Here is a 14,072-nt window from a genome sequence, read left to right on the forward strand (position 1 = left end):
TCTTTCAATGGTCATCGCTAATTAGCTTATACTTTCGTCACATTGATCTGATTTTGAAACTGGGTTTTGATAAAATGTATAAAACCACTGACACAAAAACAAAACAGACTGCGGCAACTTTTGTTATAATCTAGAGGAATTACTAGGAATAAAATTCAGCAAGGTGAACAGAAATGATCATCCTCAATGGACAGATAACGTGTAGTTGTGACAAACTGCGGCTCTAATTTAGGGATAATTATGGCTAAACACATAGACCCAACAAATTCGCTCACAGGTCCACTAAGTGCAGTTGATCAGACCTGTTTTCATGTTGGGGCTGGGTGGAGCTGTGCTGAGAGTTTTCTGAAGTCGCCAAACTCCATATCGTTTCTTCTAAAGGCATAAGCAGTGTTGGGAAACTTAACTGTAAACTGTAATCAATTTCTTGTTAAGTATTACTCACTGAGAAGGTTATTAAGTTACTTAACTAATTACTCTAATAATACTAATTACAGTACTTGTTATATTAATTTCGTTTCTCAGTCAGTACTGTGCTGCGTCCCAGCACTGGGTCGGATTTATCCTTCCACAGCAACAGGTGCAGCAAAACTAACGTGAAAAGTGAGGGAGACATCAGTGAAGCACAGGCTGCACACAGAAGTCGAAACGTACAAGTGCACGTAACCTGACTGTCAACATTGTACACCATAGGAAATGCAATCCTAATTGATGGATTTGAGCTTTGGTGGAGGTACACTGTCAGTTGTGGATGGGCGGATATACTGTAGACATTTGTCCTAACATGTGTTTGACCAGCTGCCTGTATAAAGAACACCGTATATCCCTTTGTCCTTTTTAGCGCCAAAATCACAAATCAGTTCATTGATTAGGGATCAGCCACAGAGAATTTATCCAGCAGAAATGCGGATCCAGCTTTGGAGACGCCACCTTGGGGTCTGGGAACATTTGATCATCACTGTACTATCTGAAAAAAATAACCCATAGATTTCAAAATTAACAGACGGATCGATCAATGGTGAAAATGATCCTCAATACTTCTTAAATTCTTCTATCAAAGCCTTTCAGATCTGTTTTGTGTTGCTGGTTATAGCTTCCATGTTCGATGTTTTTCTTTTAAGTGAGAGTGGCAAAAATCTGCCTGGGCATCAGGGGACAAGCCCCAAGCCGCCCGTTTGTCCTTCTGCCTGAGCCCCCCCCCCCGGGCCTAAGAGCACATAGCTCCTTGCTTCGCCCCTGCTGGTGTGAAATGAGCGGCCTCGCGTGTTCGTGGCGGCAAAACCCAAGACACTAGAGTGAGGTTAAAAAAAAAACAACAACAAAAAAAACATTTGCATTGGCAGCTGGGCCGCGTGTGATGCATTCCTTCACCCTGTGTTGGCCGAGTTATGGCAAGAATGTGGGAAGACTCTTTTCCCTTTTTCTGCACGAGCGGGCAGCCCGCCCCGGTCCGGTCCGGTCCAGACACCCCCCCCACCTCCGGGGTCGGGCCGACGTTGCGACACATCGGCGGTGACACTGAAGCGGAGCTGGTGAACAGATGACGAGAGGAGTGGCAGACCTCACCAAACCTCCCCGTGTGACGCTCCCGGCCGCCGCTCCTCCCCGTTAACAGCGCTGAAGAGAGAGCGAAAAAAAAAAGAGAGAGAAAAAAAAAGAAAAGTTTCCCCTTTTTCACTTATAGTTCTCCCGATGTAGCGACAGTTTGACGGTGAGGAGTGACAAATACGGCCAAAGGGTTTGCCCCCTTTTTTTTTTTTAGCGAACACAAAGTTTGGACATGAGAGCACTCAGCGGGTAGAAAAAGGCACTTGAATCTTCGTCCGGCATCATGAAGCCACTGCTGCGCCTCAGCGTCTCTCTGTGGACTCTTCTGGTCTTCGGCGCTGTCTTCAAGGTAAGAACGCTTTCATTCATCCGCATTTTGCGCAGAATTACACCAAGCAGTGTCGTTGCCCCCCCCCCTCCAGCGCCCACAACAGGGCGCTTTGTCTGGATGGAGAAGGTCAGTTTTTTTTAATCGGTGGCTGTGACTGCACCTGTTGCGCAGGTAGCTGCCAGGGCTGTCAAGTAATTTACCTCTCTGTAGCCGGCAGTTGGTGAAGCACAGTTTAGACTTATGAGAGAAAAACAAACAAACAAAAAAACCCATTTCCAATTACAAAGCAATTTCATCTTGGTGGCAGACAGAGAATGTCATGGCTTATTATAAGAAGAATAATGGTCCTTTGAGAGTTGAGATTGGATTCATATTTATGTCAGCAAGTAATTAATACGCCCACCTCCAGCTGGTTTAACAATAGCGGGCTATTTATTGGAAGAGAATATATTAGGTGTAACTTATTTAAGGAAATAAAAATGAATTCTTTTTGCACATTTTTACTTCGTTCCTTTGTAATAATTGAGGCAAGTACTCCAATGAGATGCTTTATATCTGCATTCTCTTCATTATTTATTCATGATTGCACAGGTCAGTATCCAGTGTGTGTCAGTACACTCATTCGGAGCAAAGCTTCCGTAACAGACAGACTGAGGCATCCAGCAGCCAGAGACCCACCTGTCCTTGTCCCACTGGTCTTTCTGGGGAGAGAGAAAAGTTGAGAGAGGTTGAGAATGGCATGTGAGGATGTGTGTGGCCAACACAAAGAGGTCAGGAATGGAATGAGGTGCAGCCCAGTGTCCCTGTCAGCCCTGCAGCCTCAGCTCTTCACACCAGGGAGTCTCACACACTGACTTTAGTTGAACCTAATAATCTGGTCAGTTTATTACGTGCAAGTTCTTTTGTAAATAGTCTAGATAGATTAACTAGTGGAGACTAAAAAGACTAAAACACATTCATTTGTTGGCCAAATGCAAGCTTACTCTCTCCAGAGCAAAGGCAGAGGTGGTATGACAGATCTGTGCCACAAAGCCTCTAAATTAGGCCATTTGGGTGGATACTTATGCGTTCAGAAACTTGAAACGTGTGAATTTTTGACATCAGGCATCGCCGTTCGTGCAACTTCTCATCCGAACAGTCAACAATGGCTTCATTTAATGACAACCACAATATTTTCCACACCTCAACCAGAACATAACTCTAGAGGCATCAGATTTGAAAAAGCTCACAGTCTAATTTAGCTGAACTGAAGCGCGAAAACTTGTGAACATTCAAGTCGCGTGTTTCTGTTCCTATAGTTGTTTAGAAAACTTTACTTTATTGAACACAACAGCCTCCCTCTGCACTCTGCCATTATTTCTGTGTCGTTTTTTTTTTTAATTGGCCCGTTTTTTTTCCACTATGATCCTTGACTGGTGTGTTCTGACATGGGTAAAATGAAACTACACAAGCAATAGACGTAAACTCTGATCACCGTATTTACTGAGCATGAATGTTCATTCTTGACCTCGAAGCCAGGGAGATACAGTTGAAAGCTCCAGAAAAAGCTAGTAAGAAGACCTCGGTAAAGATTATTTTATCTGATTGGTTCGTAAATGCAGCAATTAATTGTATTCTGGTGAAAAACTCATATATTCTGTGCCCAAATGACATGATAACTGCAAAGGTTTCAATAGGAAGTAAAGGTGCAGCGACCCATAAATTTAGTCAACTTCTATGAAGCATACACATGTTGAGCAAAGATCAACGCAGGCCACGCACACAAATGTGAGTCTGTCACCAACAGAGTTGGTTGTAATACTGAAAGGCAGGTTCACAGACTGATGATGGCTCACACAACAAACTGGCTATAACTGCGTGATTCAGTCATCGTCATTGATTCAGTCAGTGTGTCTTACACGTTTGATCCAGCAAGAAAAATAATCCATTGTTTTTTCCCTTTAAATTTCAGACTTGCGATCAGAAATTATTTCTCCCAAAGACGTGACAGTCAGACACACGACAGTCAGGACTTTCTTGTTCAAAACCTGCTACACCTTAATCATCTTGTCTTTTGATGAAATTAGAGACTAGAGGCCTGGTTGTCTCATTTGCAGATTTTGGACACCTGGAATCAGCCCTTCAGGATATTATACACAAGTCTGGGTTATCTGTTTTAGGGAGTTAATTTAAATCTCCCTTGTGTGTGTCAAAGTTTACCACATGCAGGGTTTACCACATGCAGGTTTTTTGTTGTAGGCCAAACTGTTTATTTTTTTTCAAACTTAATGGGAAAACACGTTTAAAATGAGGAAACTTTACTGAGTACGCGTACACACCTTTGAAATGGTTTATTCCAATATGTTCATTAGCTAGCGAGAGGCATTTTGAGATAGGATCATTTTGTAGTAAGATGTTGACGTGGATGATGGCAATACAGAGCAACATAAAACACCCAAGGTTAAATGGGACAAAACCTAATTGTGATTGTTTTCTAATTCTTCTCTTTTGCTTTAATGATTTTTCATTGTTATCCTTTTCTCTCTTTTCTAGCAGCTTCATTGTAGTTCTCATACTCTTCTTCATCTTTTCTCTTCTTTCAGCATTTGAGTGTTGACATCCCCCTGTCCTCGCAGCCCTCATTTTAACATACTTCACAGTGTCTGAGCATCTGTCGCACATTGACAGGAAGTTGATGAGGGACAGCAGCATCTAACGCTTGCGGTGGGGTGGTATGCCTTTGTGCCCCTCTTAGATCACGTAAAAAAGTCAGAGAGGGTGAGTTGTAGATCATAATTTCATGACACTTAATATCAGAGAAATTTGGGTCGTTGTGTTGATTATTCTCGTCAGTCTTCAGGATGCATCAGATGTTAACTTCAGTTTCTAACAGTGAGATATTAAAAAAAGTAAATAGGAAACATAGTTTGGCTAAATACACAGAGGAACTTAAAGTAGAAAAAGGGGAAATACTATGCTTCCCTGAAATGAAATTTGTGGCATGGTGACATATTCCATACATGTACTGTAGTATTTCTACGGTTAAAAACATTAACAATCCACTTAACTACACACCTCAGTCTGTACGTTAACTGCCAGTCTAAAGTGAATATATCTGCTGAGGTTTTTGGCTTTATATAGTTTGTATCTTGGTTTTTTTTTCCAATTCCAGTTCCTCTTTAAAGGGTATTTCAGAATTTTAGATTTTTGATGTTATTTACTTAATTTTTCAGGGACTGATATGCATGTATCTCATTGGCATCTGTAGTGGTCTGCAGATTGAATTACTGTTTAAATTAATTTGTCTGGACCCTTTTTGATTACATATTAAGTATCGTTCCATATTATATCATGTTCTGTTTGTTTATTTCTGTTGTTTCTGTGACAACCTAATGTCCCTGTGGGGATCATTAAAGTTTGATATAAAATTGTTTCACTACATTAAACAGAACTGGCATCTTAACATCTCGGTGCGTAATTCAGTTCTCAGTTCTGACTCCTTAAATAATTCTTAAGTCTTTTCTCTCATTCACACTTCCAGTCTGTAAAGACACTGCTCTTCTGAATAAGTTGTAAATGAAATAACACATCCATTTGGTGGATATCTTTTGCTTGTATTAAGGAGCTTTTTATGTCATTTGTCTGGCCATCATGCACAACACCGCAAATCAGTTTGAAATGGGATTAAAAGTAGGCTTAAACATAAAGTGTGGCTTGTCAAGAGAAAGTGCGTGCAAAGTCACAGCTTAACACTCACTCATTAATGACCCAGGAAAAGTACAACACTTTGCATGAGTTTATCATGGTATGGAGCCTTTCTCTGATCCCATCCACGGTGTCTGTTTCCCTCCCTTTCTCTGTCTATGGCCTCCTCACAGCTTGCCGAAATGAGAGCATGTTGACGTGGCTATCAGTGGGAAACATCTTGGAACAAGGAAATGTGACGTTTTCTTACACTTAAAAGAACCGGCCCATCTGTGGCTATTGACTCTGTGTGATGAAAACTGTCTTTCTGGCTAGCTGCCATTCTAATGCCTTGCACTACTAGAAAATGTGGATGATGTGTGCTGACTTGATGACGTCCAGACACTCAACTGAACACAAGTACCTCCCTCCAAAATGTATTCTTCTCATTGTATCCAAATTAGAATGCATAAGCCTCCTTGTCTTGCATCCCATTATTGGTCTAAAGTGCAAAAGTCACAAATCAAGTCCTCCTTTGTGGAAAACTGCATCCTCCACCCACTTGCAGCCCCCCCTATTCAACTATATCAGGACAGTCCAGTTTCAAATTAACATCCCCAAACATGCTGCCTTTGACCAGGGCTGCGGCTGGAAGTTCAGCATGTACAAAATGAATTACAAAGAGTCCCAGTCCATGTAAATGAGACACAGGCTTCTCTTTCAGACTCAAAGGCCTTATTGTCAGCAGATAGCTATCATTTTATCAGTGGCCTCAGTGAGTCATGGCCAGGCAAGGCTATAGAGGGGATGAAAATTTATTATTTTTCTGTTGTTTTACTTGTCTCTCGCGGTCACTCTGTTCTACTGATATTCCAAATTGAGTACTAGAATGCGTCAGGATTTTAAATGCCACATTGGTACAAAATGACCATAATACACAGACGGCAAGCTGTTGCAGTTTGATAGAGTTGTTGCTTAGTCCCAATGACAGCCTGGTGCTAAAATGTCTGGTTTTAAAAAAACTCACTTCACTAGATGTACTCTGTTTTTAGCCATGCTGGACGTAACACACAGTGTTGGTCAGTCATTCCACCACTTTAATACAGATGGAGATACCTCATCAACTATTGGATGTGTTGCTATGAAATTTTGTACAGACATTCATGATCCCCAGAGGATAATTGCAAATGACAAGTGAGCTCCTGATTTTATCTCTTGCTCCATCAGCAGGTTGACATTTTCATTTTTTTGTGAAATTCCTTGAAAACTATTAGACGGATTGCCATGTAATTTGATAGACAATCATGTTCCCCTCAGGATGAACTTACAAAATAAATGAGTGAATCCTTAACTTTCCATATAGCATAATCATCAGATCAAAATTTGAATGTAATTGTGACCAAATAACTGCAAAACTAATAAAATCCTTTTCAGCGTCAGTTGTACTCTGTGTTTTGTCCTAATTAGCGATAGGTAGCAAGTTAAACTTAGATGATAAACATGTTAAAACATCGTACCTGCTAAACAGCATGTTAGCATTGCTATTTAATTACAAGCCATAAAAGGAAACATAGAGATGTTTTATGGTATTGAGACCTTACTTGTTTAGTAGATACAGCTGAAAGCTGCTCTAATGAGGAATCGTACTTGTTCTATAGTGAAAATGTGCCTTATATTACTGTAAATGACAGAACAAATGATGAAGATGTTGCATGTCCTTGGTTGTTGACAATGGTTAATAAAATGAATTATTTAGTGCCTCTGCAAGAATGAAAACCAGTAAAATCATCAGTGTATACATTTGCATTGTATGTAGAAAAGGGGGCAGGGAGGCAGAGGCGGTGTACTGTAGCTGTGAAGAGTTAAACATAGACAACTTGTAACATTTAGAGATTGTTAAAAGCCGCAAAAAATTAAGAAGAAACATCCATCAAGACATTTTTCAAACTGCTCATGCTATTCAGGATCACATGGGGCAGAAGCCTATCCCAGTATACATTGTTCTTCAGAATCTAGATTTAAAAGGACATATGTAGTCATAGTTTCTTTGATAATTTAAAGGCACTAATTACAAACTTTGAATAAAGCACAAGGAAGCCAGTCACTAATAATACCAAACCTACACTCCAATTTCTCTGTTCTTCCTTCTCTGCAGACGAGCGCACATTACAACCCACGCTCCACTTTAACACATTTTAAACGTCAAGCTGATCACACCTCTATGATCAGCGTAATGGCCCAGCCCGCTGTGTCCAGCACCTGTGGGTGTGCATTCACGAACATCTTCCTCCTGTTACATGGCCAGCAGCATTAGGAGGAAGCTCTTCACGGCAAGAACATTGTACTCAGATGCGTATCTGCAGCCAGCAGCTCAGCACTCTGAACAGCACAGCACAGTGCTGGGACAGTAAATACTACGTTACTCATTTCCATAGCCTGTGATGTGGCCCATGATAGCAGCACGAGGACTGTGGTGTGGGAGGCTGATACCTGGAGACAAACAGACTCATAGCTAAAGCTGTCATGTGCAGGGAGTTTTGGGAGGCAGTGGATATTTTTAGACATGGCTTTCAGCATTGTTTTTATGATTCATGTTCCTATAGCATTCTACAGAAGGAGGCCCATATTGAATTTCTCTCGTGGAGTGTTGTGCCATTTGTATTCTCACAGAAATACTATTACACTCAAATGGTGTGCTATATGGAATACAAACGTATAATCATGAACACCTAGGGGGACGTAGAAAAAGAAATCAGCAGTACGTGTGGTCAAAACTACAGGAACTAGAATGAGAACCTTATGGTTGCATGCTTCTGCCAACCAGTTAAGTTGCAGTTTACATCCATGCCTGTCTAGAGTCATATAATGTATGTAGTGAAGACTCTATGAAAGAATTTCATAATTTCATAAAGTGTATTAAGGGTATTTTGGCCAGAAAAATGTTTATGCAGAACAATGATGTCGCAGTGAAGTTGACCATTTTATTCTATTAAACATTTGTGTGAATTTGCATCATAATTAGCGTATGAATTCTTGAGTTGTGGCCAAATACATGTTTTGTGAGGTCACAGTGATCTTGACCTTTGACCTTTGACCACCAAAATATAATCAGGTCATTCTTGAGTCCAAGTGAATGTTTGTGCCAAATGTGAAGAAATTCCCTCAAGGCATTCCTGAGATATGACGTTCACGAGAATGGGACGGACAGAAGGACGGTCAATATGAAAATAAAATGCTTCTGGCCACGGCTGTCACCAGCGCGGAATTTAAATAAATTTTCTGCATCTAGTTTATTTGTTTTCTTGGTATATCATGTAGTTATGTTATTGCACTCAATCTATCCGTCCTGACAATCAATACAATAAAACTGAATACGTAAAAAAAAAACATTTTTATTAAAATACAGCTTTGTCAAACACTGTGAGCTGCTTCGGTGGTAAGATAACTCACAGTTATCAAGTGAATAGCATGCTCACTTGAGTTGAGGTCAGGTGACTGACTTGGCCATTGAAGAATATTCAATTTCCGTGCCTGGATAAGCTCTTGGGTTGCTTTCGCAGTGTATTTTGGATGAATATCTGAACTGTGAAGCACTGTCCTATGAGTTTTGCAGCATTTGGCTGAATCTGTGTCCCTGTCCAAATACTTATGTACCTAACCATAAATTACACTAATAAAAACACCTCTACAAATATATTATTTTACCATAAAACTTTATAAGTCAAATCTTAAAGTCTCCAGATTGTCCTATGAAGTGGGTTTTAATGTACATTTATACCACCTTATATATTCAGTAGTAGTATATTAGTATTTTCAAAAACCTCCAGTGTTGGTTTATTATAAATGTCGATCCTAAATATCCAGATCTTAAAGGAAATGCAGAGTTTGACCATTGTATTGCGGTATTATTGAATATAGGGGTAAAAAAGTAATGACTTCACTTTATAAATTGTGTGAAAGAGAAATACTGATCACCAGAGTTAATGATTTTTTTTTTTTCATAATTTAGCTGAACTGACCCTTTAAGAGGAATCATTCATGCATGCATCACATCTCTTGTATTGCACCTTGGTCAGTCAGTCATGTGCGGTGATACAGTCAAAAACAAATTTCAATACGTGACCAATTCTAGTGAAATTCGAATACAGAATATTGAAGTAAACCTTCTGACTGACTTCAAGACTTAAAGAATAAGTTATAAAAACCTGTTGCTTGATAATGGAAAACAAACCCAAATGTGCAGAGTGGTGTGAGAAAAGTACATATGGCACAGTATAGAGGAAGGAACAGAAGATGGCTTTAAGTTAACCTAGCACAGTTTACGTGAGACAATAGTTGATTTTTTTTGCCAAAGTTGTGTGGCTCTTGTCTTCCTTTATTTGACCTTAATGAAGCGGAAGTATAAAGTACAGCATAATGCTGTCTTTTATGTTCAAATGTGTTTTCAGGGGTCTCTGGGTGGACACAGGAAGTGCCACAAAGTTATGCTAGAACAGAAACAATGAATAGGTTGCTCATGAGAAACTACTCAGGCAACGAACTTTAAATAGAGAAGAGGCTGCCAATATATTAGAGGCTGAAAGAAGAAAGTGAGAATTACAACTTTCACAAATCTCGCCAAACATAATATTGATGATGTTTTTATTTGACATGTTATTACATATTGTTTTGTTAAATATTTTGTATACTCACACTATGATCTCACTATTTAACAAGAAGAAATGCAATATGATTGATGAAATCGTTTATATGTGTCCAAATGTCCACAACCACAGCAGTGTTTTCAGTTATTTCGGCTAACTAGACCTCTCATCAGGTTGAAGTCGGATGAGCTATGCTGGGAATTGACACCAAGCTCTATGAACCGATAACAACAATACAGGCATAAATTGTCCCGCCTTGACAGGAGTAACAAATCTAACTGGAGCTTAGGTGCCGTCAATCAAGCAGAGCACGTTACATCAGCTACTGACCCAAAACACTCATACATTTTTTAAATGTTCTACATGATTTATTTATTATTACTTTATTATTATTTTTTCCCCTGTTTCCTGTCATTGAAAAATCAGTTTTGATTCGGCATCATCTTGCTAATTAAGTTTTTTATACCACATAGTGCCCATCGACTTGATTTTGTTATACCACAAAATCAAGTCGAGGGCAGGAGATGTCAAAACACAAATGCTGCAGGAGAAGAAAAGAATAAAAAAAAAAAAAAAAGTGAAGAGTCATTGAGACTGACATACTAAATGACTGGAATAAAGTTACAACAAAAGAGCAGAAAAGGTCAAATAGAAGAGTAAAGGAAAAATCAATAAAGGAAAGGAGACTTCTATCAACATTATGCAATTTTTCAATTTCTCCCTCATGAACCTTGGGTGTTTTGTGTTAGTAGTCATCAAAACACACACACACACACACACACACGCACACACACACACACACACACACACACACACACACACAAACACACACACACACACACACACACACACACACACACACACACACACACACACACACACACACACACACACACACACACACACACACACACACACAATGTTTTGGTTTGAGTCTGATAACCTGATTTTGCAGAATTTACAGCTGTGGAGGAATCCACTTTCTCCACGCAGCAAGTCAACAAGGGCACCACCAGCAACCCCTCAACCTTGTGCAACTTTGCCTAATTCAAGGAGCAGTAATGAAGTATTGTGCAATTTTTTTTCCTCCTGTTTTTGTTCCAAGTTATCAGATTATGAGAAGCTAAGGTTAAGTAGGCTGATCCCTGAGCAAACAGCTTTTAAGGTGATTTTGGATTGTTTTTGGGTCTGAGTGTTATTATGGAGGAAGGAACTGGGGCGTTATCAGGAGGTGAGCAGCAAAGGCGGACTTTTAGGAATGAGGGGGAATCAGAGAGTGGCAGGCAGTCTGCCTTTAGGGTTGATGTAATGTTTATATAGTGGTCAGAACAGCCATTTCCTCCTCCTCCTGCAGACAGGCCCAGTCAAAGGGCACAGATACAGTCCGCAGGGCAAAAGGGTCACTGGCTGAGTCCCAAGCCCAAGTATGTTTCCCAATGTATATTTAATGTTTCTCCTCAAGTGAAAGTCTAATGGCTACAAGACATAACACTACAGAACTTCTAAGAACTGCATATCTTCAGATTTTGATCTGTGTGTACTAGCAACCAGCATAATATTTTTTTTAAATGTTCTTTTAGTGGCTTCGGTAGAATAATAAGCTCCCACTGTTTGTGAATTTACACAAACACGATGTATACTGTATGTAACACATTTTAGGTAGAAAGAGAAACAAATAAGAGCTATAATGAGCCTGAGATTAGAACTGAGGGTTAAAAGGAGGGAAGATGTACCGATGTGGAGAGCAGATGATTCATAAGAAAAATGATGTCCATCATTTGAACTTCAGTATTTCTAGGGCAGTATTTCCCAAATGGGATTTCAGTTATGACTGCTCTCTGAGCCAGTGCCAAGGCATAATGGCTTGAGACATTGTTTTGTTTATTTAGTCAGGAGAAAATAAGTGATTTTTAGGAAGAGGGCCAAGGAAAATAAAACATTCAGGAGTCATGGCTCAGAGAAGTTGCATCCCCAGAGGTCAGTTTAACACGAATATTTGTATGGAAACATGAGATCGTCGTAGTGTTAAGTTCCAACTTTCAAATACTGGTATGTGACCTTTTCCATATTCTTGTGGAGTTGTAAGAAGTTTAATACATTATGATTCTGTCCAGACACAGACAGCAAGCAGTTTTACTTTTATTGCTAAGATTATGTACTGTACCACCAAGTTAAAACATCTTTTATGAAGATTGTAAATAGATCTCACTATGTATACACAAACCAACTACTTAACATATCTGTTGTTGAGGTTCAAAGGTCATTCTTGAACTTCGAGACAGCATTTGAGAACACAGTCTCACCACATGGTCCGTTTACGAGCTTTTGATCATATCATACAATCTTCATCACCACTGTGAAATCGTGGATGTTCAGATTTCCATTTTTTCTGAGCACTATAAGGACTTTTCGTCCTTGTTGGCTTAAAAGCTATGATACAAATTTAATTACCAAGCGAAAAAACTGTCTGATCCAACATGGATTCAAAAATTGACTCATAATCAGACAGTCAGTTCCACTCTTTGTCAGCACCATAATGCTAACAATAATCAACCAATAACAATACAGTTTTTTTTTAGCTAAATCCAATTAACCGCACCATCTTTAAAAAAAAGAAAAGAAGAGGAATACAATTTATGTTAACCCCCATGTGGAAGATTTGAAAATGTATGTCTTTGGTGACTCCCAGTGCTAGTATTGAAAATACCCCCCCCCCCCCCCCACTAAACTCTTAATCTAAACTGGATGAAAACCTTTTTGGCAATTTGAAGACAAGGATTCCACAACAAACTGACAGACACACAGATATGGACCTTTTAGACCTTTTTTTCATGGCATCTCTACACGTCATAGCAAGAAAAGCAGAGCTGTAACAAATAACATTATTTCAGATTTTTAGTTCCTGGGCTCTGGTATAGTTCATACAGACTCATTGAGATGGCTTTCTTTTGCACCTAAATCCAGGCATCATTAATATTATTTGTTACACCTGTGCGTTTTCTGCGATGACAAGTTCAAATGTCAGCCCTTAAAATGTCTATTTTCACCTTTTTAGCTTGGTACGGCTAACATATTAGCAAAGAGTTGCCTATTTACACAGCAGGAAAACCCAGAGAAATAATACATGTACTACATTTCAGACTTTCTCGTTTGCTACATCCTCCCAGCTAGCTTGTCTATCTGCTGGAAATTTGGTATATACACACCCAGTGTGTTTATCAAACAAATGTCTTGCTTGCTTTTATTGGAAAGAGGGCTGACGAGAGTGATGATACAGAACCATATGGGAAATTTGTACGCTGTAAAACCCAAACTAAGTGGGCTGGTTGTTAAGCCTATTGTTTCTAACAGTAAGTTTGACACAAAGAACTTTACTAGCTAACACATTCCTCAGACCTGAGTTGTCCAGTTCCAATTTAGTCAATAGAAACTAGTTAGTAATAAACTTGGAAATATTTTTTTTTACTTCTTAACTCGTGCAACCCCAGCCCTGGTGGAAGGTGTTAGCATGGGTACACCTTTGTCCAGGATAGTTAGCTGTTAGATCATTTGATGCTGTCTCAGTGACTGCCTTGAATATAGTTGAATAATCTTATACTAGTATGTGCATGAATCCTATGAAAACGTGCGACTTATTTAACAGTATAAGTTTTTGGACAACAATGGGGCTTTATGGCACTAAGGAATACTGTAACCTAACATATATATATATACTTATATCAGGTTTTTGTCACACAGGCAATACCTGTTAGCAGGATCAGTTTATTGTTAATTTTGGCCATTTCAATGAATTAGTTGACACTTAGAAAAATACATTTATTATCTGTCTTGTTCTTCATATGAAGATGGATTTGAGTGGGTAAATACTGTTCTCCACTGCGTCATAA

General features: G+C 39.4%; 1 protein-coding gene across 4 annotated transcripts in view; it reads left to right on the forward strand.

Annotated features, from left to right (window-relative positions):
• The first annotated feature begins 1,638 nt into the window (after positions 1–1,638).
• The window catches only part of ptprjb.1 (protein tyrosine phosphatase receptor type Jb, tandem duplicate 1), a 36,280-nt gene continuing 23,846 nt past the window's right edge, over positions 1,639–14,072 (forward strand). For all 4 annotated transcript variants that reach the window (XM_040133443.1, XM_040133445.1, XM_040133447.1 and 1 more), the window contains exon 1: positions 1,639–1,897. In XM_040133443.1, the coding sequence (XP_039989377.1) occupies positions 1,832–1,897 (66 nt within the window). In that variant the 5' untranslated portion in view covers positions 1,639–1,831. The remainder of the gene's footprint in view (positions 1,898–14,072) is intronic.

Source organism: Xiphias gladius, chromosome 8, assembly GCF_016859285.1.
Source record: "Xiphias gladius isolate SHS-SW01 ecotype Sanya breed wild chromosome 8, ASM1685928v1, whole genome shotgun sequence".
Taxonomy (NCBI): Eukaryota; Metazoa; Chordata; class Actinopteri; order Istiophoriformes; family Xiphiidae; genus Xiphias; species Xiphias gladius.